We start from the raw sequence: 16,272 nt of genomic DNA, 5'->3' as shown, positions 1-16,272 counted from the left end.
TGCCCCCTGTCTTTAGGCAGAAAATCACACCTCTGGAGATAAATGTCGGCAGTCACACCAAGTTTGAATGTGAGATTGAAGAAGCTCCGGACGTGACGTTCAAATGGTACAAATCTGGCACCGAAATCAGACAGAGTGAAAAGTATCGGATCGTCAGCCACCACACTAGTTCCTCTTTAGAGCTCCTGAACCCTGTCAAAGCTGATAGTGGAGAATACACCTGCAAAGCTTCAAATCAACACGGCACAGACAGCTGCACTGCCTCGCTCATTGTCACCGGTAAGATCCCAAAAGGACCTCATTTAAATTATCGCTATGCATATATGTGTTTGAGAGAGAGAGAATTATATACAAACACTGTGTTGTACTGTGAATTATCAAGGTCAAGTGTGGAAGGTATGCTTAGTTTATAGCGCTAAGCTGCTGTATTATTTGGCAGTATATCACTATTAAGAAGCAAAATGTTGCCATGTCATATTGATCACTGAGTTGCACAGGTTTATTTTTAATGGTGGTTTTTTAAACCTGTTGAACTTTTTGTGTGCTCTGCCTGCTCTCCATAGAGATGTACCCACCAGTATTTGTATCAAAACCAGACCCAATGACTTTATATGTGGGAAAACAAGCTGTGTTCCAGTGCTCACTTACTGGATCCTCGCCTATGGAAGTTGTCTGGCACAAGGACAACATAACAATTTCCTCTGAAGGGAACTATGTCATAAAATGTGAAAAGAACAAGTATTCCCTTCACATTAAAAGTCTTGAACTGACTGATCAGGGAGTGTACCTGTGCAAGGCTTCCAACAGTGTTGGTGTAGCTACTTTTGCAGTAGAGCTCAAGGTTATTGACAAGCCCCGGTTTGTTACGGTCATTGAGCCAGTATCTGCAGCTGTTAATGACCCACTGAGGCTGGAGTGCCACGTGAATGAGGACACTGGTGTGGCTGTCACCTGGACCAGGGATGGCAAAAAAGTCCACCAGAGTATGGAGTGTAAACTGTCCTTTGAGGACAAGGTCGCTGTTCTGGAGATCCCCAAGTCCAAACTAAAGGACTCTGGGAAATATGTGTGCACAGCTGCAAACGAGGCTGGCAGCTCCTCCTGTGAGGCTGTGGTAACAGTTCAAGGTAAGATCGTAACGGTGATCTTTCCATTTGCTGTGATGAAAACCTATGCATTTACCTGAAGTGAGGTCAATGTTGACAAGAGTTTTTAGCTAGCTCCAAGCTGATACTAATACTGTGCTGCTGTCTTATGCCTTTTTTGCATTCTTTTTTGCTTTCTTATGTCTTGGTTGACTTTTTTCTATATTTCACCAATGTATAAAAAGTCTTAGTGTTTTTGAACAAAACACTCTTTCAGAGCCCCCTGCCTTTGTGAAGAAAATGGAATCTAAGCTCACGTGGAAACAGGGCATAGCTGCACGCTTACAGTGCACAATCAAAGGATCGCCTGAACTTCACATCCACTGGTTCTGGAATGAAAGAGAGCTGAATAATGGAGACAAATATAAAATATCTTTCAAGAGTGGAGTTGCTACTGTGGAGATCATGAACCTTCTGGTCACAGACAGTGGCAGATACACCTGTGAGGTGTCAAATAATGCTGGGAGTGAAAGCTGCAGTACTCTTTTAGCTGTTAAAGGTTTGTCCAAGGATTTACTTTACATTCACTTCAGTTCAGACAAAAAACAAACTTTGGCATTAACTGCATTTACTTTACCTATGATGCATAGAGCCACCGTGCATTAGAAAAGACCTGCAGACAGTAGAGGCAGTGAAGGGAGCAGCTGCTCACCTGGAGTGCGAGGTCACAGGAACAGCTCCTTTTGAAATCACTTGGGTAAAAAATAAGAAACCCATCACCAGTGATCAGAAATATAAATTGATTTCCCAAGACTCAATAGCAAGGCTGGAGATTCAAACATTTGACACTACAGATATTGGAGATTATCAGTGTGTCATATCAAATGATGTGGGAAAAGTCACCACTAAGGCTATGGCTAAACTTAAAGGTTAGTAAACTCAAGCCCATCACAGCAGTTGCGGAATCAGATTTAATTCTGTCCATTTTTAACTTGTAATGTGTTTCTGTAGATCCACCAACTTTCTCAAAAAGGGTTGAGAGTGTTACAGCAGTCTTGGGAAATACAGTAAAACTACAAGGAATGATTAAAGGTTCAACTCCCATCACTGTGAAATGGATGAAAGACTCCAAGATGCTAAGAGATGATGATCCAAATATCAAGATGGTTTTTGAGAACGGTGTTGTGAGTTTGTCGATAACAACAGTTGCCATCAGCCATGGTGGCAAGTATTCATGCCAAGCGGAGAACGAGGCTGGGCAACAAAAGTGTGAAGCGATCTTGACTGTGCAAGGTCAGATAGCATCTTTGATGCAGCGATGCCTTTACATATTGTAATACAGGTTTTTATGTCTAAACTCTTTGTCTTAAAAACTGTCTTATCCCAGAACCTGCCAGGATTGTAGAACCTGCAGAGTCCATTAGTGTGACGGCAGGGGACTCAGCCGCATTGGAGTGCACGGTCTCTGGAAGCCCAGATCTCAAAGTGAAATGGTTTAAAGATGGGAAGGAGATCATTAGTGGCCGTAAATATAAGATGACTCTGAAGGATAATATTGCCACCCTGAAAATTCTTACTGCAGAAAAAGGAGATACTTCAGAGTATAAAATGGAAGTGGCAAATAAAGTCGGGAAAGACCAGTGCACATGCTCAGTCACTGTCTTAGGTTGGCTGCTGGTTTCAGCTACTTCTGAAATTTCTTAAAACCTTTGTTTTAGCTGTGTGTGTTTACACGGAAAACACATTGTATTCATACATTTTGGGAAATGCATTATGCTATAGCCCTAAAATGTTGTGTGTACAATGTTATTTGCTTTTGGATTTTGCTCAGTGGTTCCTGTCAGTGTGAAACTGCAAATAAATGATTTTTCTTCTTTAACGTCCAGATCGGATAATGCCTCCAGCTTTCACCAAGTCGCTGAAAAGAGTTGACGGTAACATTGATAATCCTGTCTCCATGGATTGCAAGGTGTCTGGGTCACAGCCCATGACCGTGACTTGGTTCAAAGACGACCAGGAGATTGTTTCTGGAGACAAATTCCAGCCTGAATTTAAAGACAGCTCTGCTATACTGAGAATCATGTGGCTAGAAAAGGCTGACTCTGGTGTTTACAAATGCAGAGCCACCAACTCAGCTGGCTTTAAAGAAACCAGTGGCACGCTCTATGTGAAAGGTCACGAAGGCTTGGCTTATCTTATGCATTTGGTTTTTTTACGTGTAATCTCTGAATCATTTCATACTAACGTAAAATGTAAATTTGTGTTATTGGCCTCCAGAACCGCCAGCGTTCACAGTGAAACCACACGACCAGGATGTTATTCCAGGAACTACAGTTTCCTTAAGAACAGCATTCACTGGAACAGCTCCTTTAACTGTGAAGTGGTTCAGGGAAGAAAAAGACATAATTACAGGAGGCACTTATTTCATTAAAAAAGATGCCTCTTCAAGCTCTTTGGAGCTTCACTCTGTAAAGCCCACTGATACCTCGAAATACACGTGCGAAGTATCCAACGATGCTGGGAAGGTAGACTGCACGGTAGTCCTCTTTGTGAAAGGTGCAGTCTTTAGTATCATGTGCAACTTCATAAACCTGACTTCAGATTATGCCACTGATATGATATTAACCATAAATCTCTTCTGTCTCATACTGAATATTAACCTCTTCTATCAGAACCTCCCGTGTTTGTGAGGAAACCCGAGGCAACCAAGCTCATCACCAGTGGTGACTCTGCCAGGCTGGAGTGCAAAGTAACTGGCAGCCCAGTCATCGGTTTCAAATGGTTCAAGGATGAAATGGAGATCAGTGCCAGTACTAAATACACAATGAGCTTGATCGACTTGATGGCAACTCTAGAAATAGCTAATTGTACAGTAGAGGACACTGGAGATTATGTGTGTGTGGCATCAAGTGAGGCTGGAAGTGACCGTTGCACCTGCACAGTTATAGTCAAAGGTTGGTTTAGTGTTAGTTTTAACGATTTTACTTCTTCTTTTCTTGGTGATGTAACTATTTATATTACATGTCTGTTGTTTTGTTGTAGAACCGCCATTGTTTCTGCGTAGCTTGGAGCACAGGGACGTGGTGAAAGGTTCTGAGCTGATGCTAGAGTGCCAAGTCTCTGGTTCTGCTCCTTTTACTGTGTCATTTCATAAAAACTCCAAATTGATTCGGAACGACAAAAGACACAGGATTACTGTGAAAGATGACCTGCTAGCACTTCAGGTTCTGGTAGTAGAAACAGGAGATGTTGGTTTGTACCAGTGTAGTGTTGAGAATGAAGTGGGAAGGGCCTCCTGTGATTGTCACGTAACGCTAAAAGGTTAGTTTAGGTGCTTTTGTTGTTAGCTGCCGTAAGCTCTTCTCCTTACATTTCAAAAGGCTGCATTTTAATCTGTATCATATTTTTGAAATCTTAGCAAGCACAGTTCTCTTTTTGTTCAGAAGGAATTTACTTGAGATTGCTCAGCTTTTTACATTTTTCTTTGCAGAACCACCATCATTTGTTCGAAAGCTGGAGAACCTCAGCTCATTGGCTGGCAGCGAGGTTTCTCTGATTTGCAGTCTGAAAGGTTCTGAGCCCATAACTGTGGCCTGGCTAAAAGACAACCATGAGCTCAAAGAGGCTGAAAACATTCAGATTACATATGAGAACAAGACTGCTCTACTGCAGATCACCAACTTACAGAGCAGTCACTGTGGTAAATACTCTTGCCAGGTGCAGAATCAGGCTGGCAGCCAGACATGCTCTGCTGTGCTGACAGTCAAAGGTTGGTTAAGATATTAAACTCAACTTTGTTTGCACCCTTATTAAAATCTTTGTATGCCTTCACAGGTTGATAAACTTGACTGTTTTCTTGCAGTCCTGTGAAATGGGAAGTGCACCCTCCTTCAATTCTAAGAGTCCACATATTTGGACATAATAAAAATGTAACTGGCCCTTAGTAGGTCTTAAAATTAGGAATTACCATAGGAATTACCGGGGTAAATAGCAGTCAGGAAGGAAGGTATGAATGCATTACAGGGTCCCTAATTGGCAGAAATTATTAATTTAAGCAGCAAATATATATTTAAATGTAAACGTGTTCCTGTGATCATTATGTTGGCTTGCAAAAAATGTCTCCCTCTGCTGGCATGGCAGCTTACTGCAACATATTGCAACTTTTGCAAGAGTGTCCATGTCACACTTTGAATAATATTAATTATTATTATAATGATTATAATGTAATTATTGGTCATCAGTCAGTTTTTTTCAAACACCATAAGACACAAAGTGCTCAGAATTACAATTAGATTAAAAAAAATACATGTAAAGCATATAAAATATTCAAGGTAAGGATGCAGGCTTTTACCTTTTAATCTAAACATATAACAGTATTCCTTATTTTAAATGGTCTTAAATTAAAAATTACTTATATCATCATCTGTGATTTTGCATGTAGACTTTTTGCACAAAGTAGGAACATTTCCATGCACATATTAGTAAATAAGGGTCAGTATTCCCAAGTACACCAGCAAAACTACAACATCATGGCCGAAAAAGAAAATAAAGGTATTGCAAAGGCTTAGTCAAAGTCCAGAAATCAGAAGATAAGAATTTAGTGATATCACTTATCAATCTTCTTCACATTTCAATTTGATTCTCTTCGATTCTTGCTTCGCTCTCATTGGCTCTCGTCACTAAATAGCATATCAGAGACATCACATTACTTAATTACTCACCGGAGAAAGTCATTCGTTACACAACTCTTTCCATTACTTTCTTGTTGCCTCGTAAAATGCCCTGAAATGTCTCATTAATGCCAGTTAAGAATATAAAAATCGGGCTAAAGTTCCACACACCAACACACATTTCTGTCCTAATGAGAGCAAACATACGCTCTTTCCTTCAGAAATGAACACACAACGCTGACAATAAAAGCAAAAAAGAAACTCGGCACACAGAGACTTCAAAGTGATTGTCACACAGATTCTACTGTAAAGCAGAAACAGGAATCTGATATAAATAGTTTGGTGGGACATTAAGAAAGTTATGCATAAACAAATGCTGGCAAACATCAGTAAACTGAGTTAAGCGAGAATGTCCTGATATGTGGAACCTTAGAATGAAGGTGTACTTTTTTTCACATGGCTTTCTAAAATCTGAATATATTAGCAGGAAGTTTCACTCAAGACAATGAGATTTGACTGAAACATTGATGACTTTTATACTCATTCATGCTTGAAATTACATGAATGTGACCTTGTAAGCTGACAAGAACCAAAGTGTAGAATCTTTAGTGTTCTGGAGGCTCAGGTTGAGGTTTGTAATTGATGTGTTGTAATATAGGAAGCTTTAAGATCTTTGCTGACTGTTTTTCTTTTTTTGGGACACCCCAGAACCAGCAAAAATCACAGAAGAGGTAAAGTCTATCAGTGTGACTCAGGGGGATCCGGCTACTCTGGAAGCCAGGTTCTCAGGCACAAAACCCCTGAAGGTCAGATGGCTAAAGGCTGGCAAGGAGCTGACCTCAGGCCAGAGATATAAAGTACAGAGCAAAGATACCAGTTCTGTGTTGAAGATTATTAAAACTCAGAAAAGTGATGGTGGTGAATATGTCTTTGAGGTTTCAAACGATGTTGGACAAAGTTCGTGTGATGCCACACTCACCATTCTCGGTCTGTTCTTAATGTCTGTCACCTTAGTTTTGTTTAATTTAATCTTGCTTTGTTTCTCACTCGCCTTTTTCTTTTGTCCATGTTAGATCAAATAATTCCTCCATCTTTTACAAGAAAACTGAAACAGACAGAGGGTGTCAAAGGATCATTTGCGCATCTGGAGTGTCTCGTGTCTGGTTCTCTTCCAATAACCATACAGTGGTACAAAGATGAGAAAGAGATCCAGACCGATGACAAACACAAATGCACATTCTTTGAAAATGTTCCGTTTCTAGAAATCTCCAATCTTGACACTAAAGACAGTGGCAATTATACCTGCATTGCTACAAATAAAGCAGGAACGGTCCAGTGCTCTGGAGTCTTATTTGTGAAAGGTCTGAACACATTTTTGTACCATTGAGCAGATGGATGTGTACAAAGAAATATAGTTAGACGCATTTTTACCCAGAATTGCTTTGTCTCTGTCTTTCAGAATCCCCGTGCATTCTTGAAAAACCTGAATCCATAAATGTTTTGCCTGGCTCAAAAGTCCAATTTAGTGTACTGTTCTCTGGCACACCACCACTCACCACCAAATGGTTTAAAAGCAGTAAAGAGATCCTGTCCAGTGCTGACTGGTCAGTGATCAAAGATAACACCTCGAGCACACTGGAACTCTTCTTCGCAAAAACCACAGATTCTGGAGACTATGTCTGCCAAATACAGAACGATGTTGGCTCCGCTTCATGCCAAGCAACACTCTTTGTCAAAGGTTATTAATCTTTATGTGAAACTGAGTTGCCAAGTATGCCTCCAGCCATCTGTTGGAGACATTTTTCTCACATTATATTTGACCTTTTCCCTTTGATTCACATTAAATCTCCACTTTCGACTGATAATTCGTACCTAAATTTTCCAAAACACCCCCCTTGCAAGTTCCCAAAACTTGCTATGAGTTTGCTTAAAATGTTATCAACACTTGGATGGAAACATGCACTTTGTGAATGTGTCCCCCATGTTGTTCATCTGATGGTTTATCAGTCACTCTCTTTTATTCCTTAGTGCCTCCAAAGTTTACACAGATCCCAGCCCGTGTGTCTGTAGTTTGTCCTGGTCAGAGTAAGGTTTTTGAGTGCCAGGTGACCGGCACACCTGAGATTGACATCTACTGGTTCAAAGAAGGCTCTGAAATCAGCCCCACTGATCACTATAAGATGGCCTTTGTCAACTCTGTGGCAACACTGGAAGTCTGTGGGGCTGAAGTTAAACATAGTGGGCTTTACTACTGCGAAGCTCGTAATGAAGCTGGCAGTGAGAGCTGCAGCATGGAGTTGAAGGTCAAAGGTGTGTTGAATCAAAGTACACGATGTTCATTGTGCTAGAATTACAACACCATTGAATTCAAAGCAGTGGTTTCCCTCAAACAAAGAGCTAGACTGATCTGATTTAAGTTAAACATAAAATAAACAACAGGGCTATCCAATATTTTTACCTATATGAACTGTAAACCTCTGGACCAGCAAGTATGGACCTGCTGGAGTAGAATAGGTTCATGACCGTTTGCTCTCCCTCATTTCAGAACCGCCATCATTTATTAGAGAACTGGCTCGAGCTGATGTTGTGAAGGGCTCCACTGCCATGTTAGAGTGTCAAGTTGCTGGGACGGGTCCCTTTGAGATAACATGGCACAAAGATGGAAAGGAGCTCAAACCCAGTGCTAAACATGCCTTCTCTCAGTTAAATGACACTGTGTGTCTTGAAGTGCACAAATGTGATGCTGTAGATATTGGTGAATATCAATGCACTGTTGCTAACGAGGTGGAAAGCTGTACTTGTAAGACTACACTAAGCCTCAAAGGTTGGTCTAAGCAGAAGAATAATTCTGCATATTTTCATTTGAGGTGAGGTCTTTAAACTTTAATATTTCATTCTTTCCTAATAGAACCACCAACATTCATCAAGACAATTGAGAACACTGCTACTGTTCTGGGTAAAATGGCAGAGTTTCAGTGCATTGTGAAAGGCTCTCCCATCACCTCTGTACAGTGGAAAAAAGATGAGAATTGGATATTGGAGGATCCAAAGATTCAGAGAACATTTGAAAGCAATGTGGCTACACTCCGGATCCCTGCCTGTGAGGCGATACACAGTGGCAAATACACCTGCCAGGTGGTAAATGAGGCTGGGCAGGATAAGTGTTTTGCCGCCCTCACAGTGCAAGGTAACTAGTTGCAGCTATAAAATCTTTTTACACTCTGGCTCAGAAACGTTCTGAATTGTTGACTTTGCTTGGGATTTTAGTGCCTCCGCAGATCACAGAGAAACCTGAGGTGGTAAAGGTTACAGTTGGAGATCCAGTCAGTCTGGACTGTAAGGTTACAGGCTCCCCTGAACTCAGGGTGAAATGGATGAAAGATGGCAGGGAGCTCAAGTCCATCAGGCAGCACAAGCTGATCTTTGAGAACAATATCAGCAGCTTAAAGATTCAGGCTGCGCAGACAGAGGATGAAGGAGAGTATGTCTTTGAGGTGGTAAACTACATCAGTAGCTGTACCTGCAAAGTCAAGCTAATTGTATTAGGTTAGTTTCTAAAACACGCCGCTGCTGCTAGACATAATAATATGTTCACAAAGTCTAACTTGTGTCTTGGTGTTCTCTTGGCAACAGAGCAAGTAATTGCCCCAAGCTTCATCAAACCCCTGGTAGACATGCACGAGATATTGGGGTCCTTTGTTCAGATATGTTGCAAAATATCTGGTTCTCTCCCCATCTCTGTGGAATGGAAGAAAGATGGAACCAAAATCTCTAGTGGTCTAAAGCACAAGCTCATTCAGCAGGACAACTCTGTGTCCATTGAAATTGAACAGCTAGAGAGAGCTGACGCAGGGTTATACTCTTGCAAACTGACTAACGCAGCAGGAAGCTGTGAATGCAGTGGGTCCATCGTGGTCAAAGGTCAGACACTGCTTTTTTTTAACATGATTGGTCATATGATCCTAAACCAAAGGTGAGTACATCTTTAACCTTGTTCATCTTGTGTTCAGAACCTCCAAGCTTTGTGACAGTGCCCGAGTCGCAGACAGCTCTGCCCAAAGCCACTGCACGCTTCAAAGGCACTTTTAAGGGAACTCCTCCCTTCACAGTCAAATGGTTTAAGGACGACACAGAGCTTATGACTGGGCCTACTTGTTTAATAGGGCTGGATGGGCTGTCCTGTTTCTTAGAGCTCTATTCAGTGGGCGTCACACAGAGTGGAGTCTACTCTTGCCAAGTCAGCAATGATGCTGGCTCCGTACACTGTAGTGCAAACCTGACAGTAAAAGGTTGGATTTACATGTTTTAAATCAATCCTTGCAGAGATGTATTTATCTCATTTCTTCATCGCTGGCAAAACCCAATCCTTCAGTTACATTTTGTGTAGCTTTGCAGCATTTTGTTTATTATGTACAGCTTTTCCACTGCTGCGTTTTCTATGAAGCAATATATTTAGCATTTGTATGGCATTCACGCAGCCATTTTGCTTTTCCTTCTAACCCGTCATTCTTGGCTTATCTCATCTGCTCACCTCCTGCCCATCTTAACCATGTTAAATGGTGAGTGTTTCCTCAGCTGATAACATATCTGTGTTTTGGCTTTCCAGAACCACCTGAATTTCTACTGAAACTCCCTGCCAATAAGTTTTTGAAGCAGGGTGAGTCACTCCGCCTGGAGTGCAAAGTCAGTGGCACAGTCCCTCTGAAAATTACCTGGTTCAAAAACGACACCAAAGTTACAGACGGTGGCAACTACAGGACGTCGTTTGTTGACTCAGTAGCAGTGCTAGAACTGGTCTCCACTAGTTTTGAGGATGATGGAGTTTACACCTGTGAGGCTCAGAATGATGCTGGCAGTGTGAGCTGCAGCACTACACTTACCATTAAAGGTTAGCATCCCGTGGACTTCTGAAATATATTTTATTATTCTGATCACAGTGGCTGTTCAGTGTATTGGTGGGTTATATAGCTGTGTTCCACTGCTTAAAGCTGGTATCCATAACTGATTGCACTACTTTATTTAACAATCCAGTATGGTCGAGGGTCATCTGAGGCTTTTCCCTTTCTTGTACCGCTGAAAATGTTAATCTGCAAGTCAAAACAGATCATTTCACTTGAGCCAATACATTTTACATAACGCTTCACGCTTACCGAGATGGAACCGTTTAAGTTAACTGTAATGCTCTTTGTTAAAATCCAAGCCATTCTACCTGTAGCTCCAGCAACATATGTTTGAACTTCTACAACGCTAAAGGAATTCACCATCCTGTCTGCAGTACAACATAGGTTTTTTTCCACAAACGTGCTGGCTTGTTGTAGTTTCTGATACATTTCTATCATTCCATGATCTTAGCTGCAGTGCAAGATAACATAACATCTCTACACATCTCAATAGTCTTACAACTGTGTCCATTTGTACTTAGAGCAACCGTTTTGGTATAAAAACATATTGAAGGTACATTTCTAAACTCCGACCCCAGTTCCATCAAAGATGAGACACTGTGTAAAATATCAATAAAAACAGAATGCAGTAGTTCGTACAAGCCCTTATTTTAATTAACGATAGAACAAAAATGACACAGTCTCAGATGTATTTGCAGCAGATTGCGCAGCAGCATACCAAATATGTGTTTACAACTCTAACAGCTCATCTGCATCATAGTTCAAATTCACTTTCCCCAAAATTCCACACCAGTTTAGAAAAATTCCAAGTTCCGTAACAAATTTCAACAATTCCAAAATTTTCACTGAACTTAAACCACACTTAAATTACGGATTTGCTGTCACTACAACTTCCAACTTCATTTTCCACATTTCTTAGAGATCTGCTATTCTAATTGCAGTTCCAACAAATTCTAAGACCCCAGCAAAATTCCACATTCCAATTTTGTGTTAGGAACATGACCCAAACTCAGGACTTTCCTGGTAGCGACTGTGAATTTATTTACAGTATTAGAATAAACAGTGAGAAGCAAAAAGTGTTCAAAACAGTGGGATTTCCAAAATTCCCGTGATTACCTGACAAAACAAGACGTAACGATTTAGTAAACGTTTTCACCAGACGATGGCCTGAGACAGCTTTCAGTTTCCGCGAGCCGGGCTTGTGCTAACTTTGCCACTCAGCGATAGAGCGTTGATCGAAGCCCAGCCACACTGTTAAATAGCAGACAGTTGATGAGGACCGCTGGCAGCAGATGGATCCTGATTGAAGAGCAGGTGTGGCTGTTCTTAGCCCGGGAACGCCACCAGCCTGGTGTTGCCCGAGAACCGGCACACTGGCCACACACACAAACGCACACAGAGGGAAACAGGGGACTAAAAACAAACCACTCAAATGACATAACATTAAAAGCAGTTCGACCAGCGAGGACTGACAGACCATGACAAATTGTTCCATAAAATTTCCACATTAAATATACAATCTTTTCTAAGACTTCATGTTCATACAAAAATTCCACCCGTTAATCTCTAGTAACGTTTTCAACACTGCCAGCTTTGAGCTTCATTCAACAGTTATGGATTCCAGTTTTAAGATCTAGACATGAATTGTTTCCCTCGTGTATTCCTCTTTAACGGTTCCATCATCTTTCTATAGACCCCCCATCTTTTGTCAAAATACCCCAGCCTGTTGAAGGGCTGAAGGGTAAGGACGTAAGTTTGTACTGCGAGATCAGTGGTACAGCTCCATTCCAGATCACCTGGTTTAAAGACAGAAAACCTCTCATGGAGAGCAGGAAGTTTAAGCTGGTGAGCGAGGGCAGCTCAGCCACACTGCATGTCATTGGAATAGAGCCCTCAGACGCCGGCGAATACGAGTGCAAAGTGTCAAACAGTGTAGGAAGCGATACCTGCCAGACATCAATTAAACTCAGAGGTCAGTAGAAATCGCGATAGCATTAAATTAAAATAATATAAAATAAAATTAGATTTTCAAATGACTTTGTCACCTTGCTGACTTTGCCTTTGCGCTGTTTTTCTCCTCTCTTCAGAGCCACCATCATTTGTGAAGAGACTGTCAAACATTACAGTGATACTGGGAGGGGAGGTGACCCTTGTGGCCACTGTTAAAGGCTCTGAACCCATTACTGTGTCCTGGGTTCAAGACAAGGATCACATTCTCAGGGACAGTGACAACAGGAAAATCACCTATGAAAACAACCAGGTGGCAGTTAAAATCTTTAACGCTGATGCAACTACGGCAGGCAAATATACCTGCCAACTCAGAAACGATGCTGGGAGTGTGGAGTGTTTCGCTAACTTGACTGTTCTAGGTTTGTAATCATATAATTCTCTCTCTTTCTGTTTTGTTCTTCTACCTGGAGCCTGAATGTGTGATTTTAAGTATTTTCTGCTCCCTCTCTGTTGACTCCAGAGCCTGCTAAAATAGTGGACAAGCCGGATGCTCTGAGTGTGACGGCAGGTGATATGGCTGCCCTGGAGGTCAAAGTGTGTGGAACCCCAGAGCTCATACCCAAGTGGTTCAAAGATGGTGCTGAGCTGGCTTCTGGGAGAAAATACAAAATCTCATTTTCCCGGATGATTTCGAGCCTGAATGTGCTGTCTGCTGAGAAAGTTGACTCTGGAGAATACACATTTGAGATTATGAATGAAGTTGGGAAGGACCTGAGTAAAATCAATCTCACTGTTTTAGGTAGGTAACGTCTTCGTACCATGAGCTGGAATATCCTGATCAGTGTGTTCACTCATTACCCCATTGACATGAGGGAAGAGGATTCATTGAAAGTACTTTTACCCTAGTATCGTATTTTTCGGACTATAAGGCGCACTGTCGATTGCGCCTTATAGTCCAAAAATTACGGTACTTTTCTTGACAAATGGATACTCTTTAACAGCATTGTTTGTTTCCCTCTGAAACAGATAAGACGATTCCTCCAACATTCTCACGGAAACTGAAAGACTGTACCACTGTTGTTGGAAAACCTTTAGAAATAGAGTGCAAAGTGTCAGGCTCATCTCCTTTTACCATTTCATGGTACCACAATGACGAGGAGATAAAGAGTGGGCCAAATTATGAGATTTCATTCAGTGACAACAACTGTACACTAAGGGTGCTCACGCTGAAGCTGGCTGACTCTGGAGCATACAAATGTAAGGCTGTCAACAAGGCGGGAACCACAGAAACTACAGCCTTCCTGGTTGTTCGAGGTCAGTATCCCAATCCCAGTATCCCAGTCAAAGAAGTCTTTATGTTGCTGCTGTCTGTTGAATGTTTCAGCACCCGTTTCTCTGAGCTGCCTCCAATTAATTCAGTGAAAAGCAGTGGCGTGTCTAGAAAATTTTTGTTGGGGGGGCCAAGAAGGGGCACATATTTGGAGAAGGGTGGCAGATGTAATTGGCAGATAATGTTAAAAAAATGTCTACCAACCATTAACCATAATTCAATAACCCTGTAAACCTAAAAATCCGAATGTGCTTTTAACTCTTATTAGAATGAGATTTTAACCACTACGGTGCAAAGTTTTTAGATACTGCGTTGATAAAGTACAAGAGATACAATCAGTGCTTTGTCAGTGTTTACTCAGCATTCAAGGACAGCAATATTTGCATAGTAGTTTTACTGACATGTAGTGCACATATGTTTTGGGCAAAAACATTTTTGAATATTAAAATACGAACATTTGTAACAAACAATTGGCATATTAGCCAATGCAAAACTTTATCTGCTTATTAGAAACAGAAGATAATCTTCTCACAAACTGGTGTTTGATTTTGAAACAGGAAAAAAGTGGGGAAACAAATGAAAAGACTAACATTTGAATAAAACCTGAAAGCAAGTAAATACTTTCTATGCTGCCTTATGGTAAACTTTGGTAATATTGATCAAGAACAACACTGGCTGATGATGAAATACAGTCAGCTGGCATGGTGACACTGCCAGTATTAACCTGCAGGGCTGGACTGGGACAGAAAATCGGGCATTTTGACTAAAGACCGGCCCACCAGGTATTAAAGCCATAAAGCCTTTGAATGAAAACAAACGCTGTGGTGACAGTGATGTACACTTGATATCTTTTTGGTATATGTATGATTTCTATACATTTTACGTCAGATAAAAACTTTGGTTGTAAGATTCAGATAATTATTTAATAAAAGCGAGACATTTTAAATGAGAATAAGAAAGAAAAGTATTTCTTTGTGCCCCCCTCTCCCTGTTAATGCCCTACCTGCCCCCCTGGCAAAACTTTGCTAGACCCGCCCCTGCACAGTTACCAGCTGTCAGCTGCTTAGAAAAGGATCCTGGTGTTATTTGTCTCTCAGAAACAGTTCATAACTTCCCTTCAACTCATTCCTGTCACCTAAAAGGTAAACCATCACCTGCTCAGCTCTGATGATTCAGTAAGGACATCTCCTGGTTTCACCTTCATGTTTCCCTCTCATTAGGGTGGCTGTGGCTACAATGTAGCTGCCATCACCAGTGTGTGAATGTGTGTGTGAATGGGTGGATGACTGGATGTGTAAAGCGCTTTGGGGTCCTTAGGGACTAGTAAAGTGCTATACAAATACGGACCATTTAGGATATCCAAACCGACATCATGACCAGCAGCTTTTGCAGCTGTGGCTCCAGCAAACATCAGCTGATACTAGAAATTAATATTAAACACATTCTAACAACAGCTGATCAAGCTTAAACGTGCTGCTGTTGTTTAGCGCGACATCCGCTGGTTTCCTCTTTCTGGCGCAAAGTGAGCGATAAACAAACAAGAGAGACGATCAGCTGATCATTGATCAGTTTCATGATTGAAGTAGGAACAGGAGAGGGCGGGGGAGAGAATGAGAGAAGAAGAGGCAGCTGCAGCGTAAAGACAGAATAAATCCAACTTTGTGTCTTTTTTTCATTATAGCTGAAAAAAACTGTGTCTCTTCTCAGCTCAATACGAAACGCGTAACATTTTCTCTGAATGCGGGACTATTTCATTTTTACGGGACGGTTGGCAACTCTACTAACTAACCTTATGAATAAAGTTCACTATCAGTAACATCATAGCACCCACCCAGCTGTATAAAAAGTTTGTCATGCTAGCTAGCACGCAGTACGAGTTATTGTAACTGACTGTAAAGAGTCAGCACAAGGAAAATAAACTCCACCTAAACTTGGTTTATATCTGACCCAGATAGACTGCAGGTCATAACTTCTTACCTGAAGTTCAGTTCACCTGACACTCGGACCGGCGGCCGCTGTTCCAGGTTAACTGGCGCTTAGATTAACTGGATTTGGTCGAACAGATGTGTGCCACACTTGCGTTTCAGGAGCTGCTACCGACAAGCCAGCAAAATAAAAGCCAAGTGTGTCACCTGTGAGGTTATCTCCAACACACTTTACCGACAGTCTCGGTCGTTGTGTCCCTGGGCAAGACACTTCACCCGTTACCTACGGGTCAGAGGGCCCGGTGGCGCCAGTTTCCGGCAGCCTCGCCTCTGTCAGTGCGCCCCTGGGCAGCTGTGGCTACAATGTAGCTGCCATCACCAGTGTGTGAATGACTGACTGTAAAGCGCTTT

General features: G+C 41.6%; 1 protein-coding gene across 3 annotated transcripts in view; it reads left to right on the top strand.

Annotated features, from left to right (window-relative positions):
* The window catches only part of LOC146690116 (titin-like), a 218,377-nt gene that overhangs the window by 49,382 nt on the left and 152,723 nt on the right, over positions 1 to 16,272 (top strand). For 2 of the 3 annotated variants that reach the window (XM_085434978.1, XM_085434981.1), the window contains exons 38-62: positions 1 to 279; positions 564 to 1,127; positions 1,363 to 1,644; positions 1,736 to 2,014; positions 2,097 to 2,378; positions 2,473 to 2,751; positions 2,972 to 3,259; positions 3,363 to 3,641; positions 3,758 to 4,039; positions 4,128 to 4,406; positions 4,576 to 4,854; positions 6,464 to 6,742; positions 6,829 to 7,116; positions 7,215 to 7,493; positions 7,784 to 8,065; positions 8,301 to 8,579; positions 8,664 to 8,942; positions 9,023 to 9,301; positions 9,389 to 9,676; positions 9,766 to 10,044; positions 10,362 to 10,643; positions 12,350 to 12,628; positions 12,744 to 13,025; positions 13,127 to 13,405; positions 13,633 to 13,920. In XM_085434978.1, coding sequence (XP_085291104.1) covers positions 1 to 279; positions 564 to 1,127; positions 1,363 to 1,644; positions 1,736 to 2,014; positions 2,097 to 2,378; positions 2,473 to 2,751; positions 2,972 to 3,259; positions 3,363 to 3,641; positions 3,758 to 4,039; positions 4,128 to 4,406; positions 4,576 to 4,854; positions 6,464 to 6,742; positions 6,829 to 7,116; positions 7,215 to 7,493; positions 7,784 to 8,065; positions 8,301 to 8,579; positions 8,664 to 8,942; positions 9,023 to 9,301; positions 9,389 to 9,676; positions 9,766 to 10,044; positions 10,362 to 10,643; positions 12,350 to 12,628; positions 12,744 to 13,025; positions 13,127 to 13,405; positions 13,633 to 13,920 — 7,314 coding nt within the window. Of the gene's footprint in view, positions 280 to 563; positions 1,128 to 1,362; positions 1,645 to 1,735; positions 2,015 to 2,096; positions 2,379 to 2,472; positions 2,752 to 2,971; positions 3,260 to 3,362; positions 3,642 to 3,757; positions 4,040 to 4,127; positions 4,407 to 4,575; positions 4,855 to 6,463; positions 6,743 to 6,828; positions 7,117 to 7,214; positions 7,494 to 7,783; positions 8,066 to 8,300; positions 8,580 to 8,663; positions 8,943 to 9,022; positions 9,302 to 9,388; positions 9,677 to 9,765; positions 10,045 to 10,361; positions 10,644 to 12,349; positions 12,629 to 12,743; positions 13,026 to 13,126; positions 13,406 to 13,632; positions 13,921 to 16,272 lie in introns of those variants that run through there. The other variant, XM_085434979.1, reaches the window with a different exon arrangement.

This window comes from Copadichromis virginalis, linkage group LG16 (genome assembly GCF_057382275.1).
Source record: "Copadichromis virginalis isolate Kocher_CV1m ecotype Utaka linkage group LG16, C_Virginalis_male_GT1.1, whole genome shotgun sequence".
NCBI classification, from domain to species: domain Eukaryota; kingdom Metazoa; phylum Chordata; class Actinopteri; order Cichliformes; family Cichlidae; genus Copadichromis; species Copadichromis virginalis.
The sequence above is the reverse complement of the archived record's forward strand: the minus strand, read 5'-3'. Positions and strand labels throughout refer to the sequence as shown.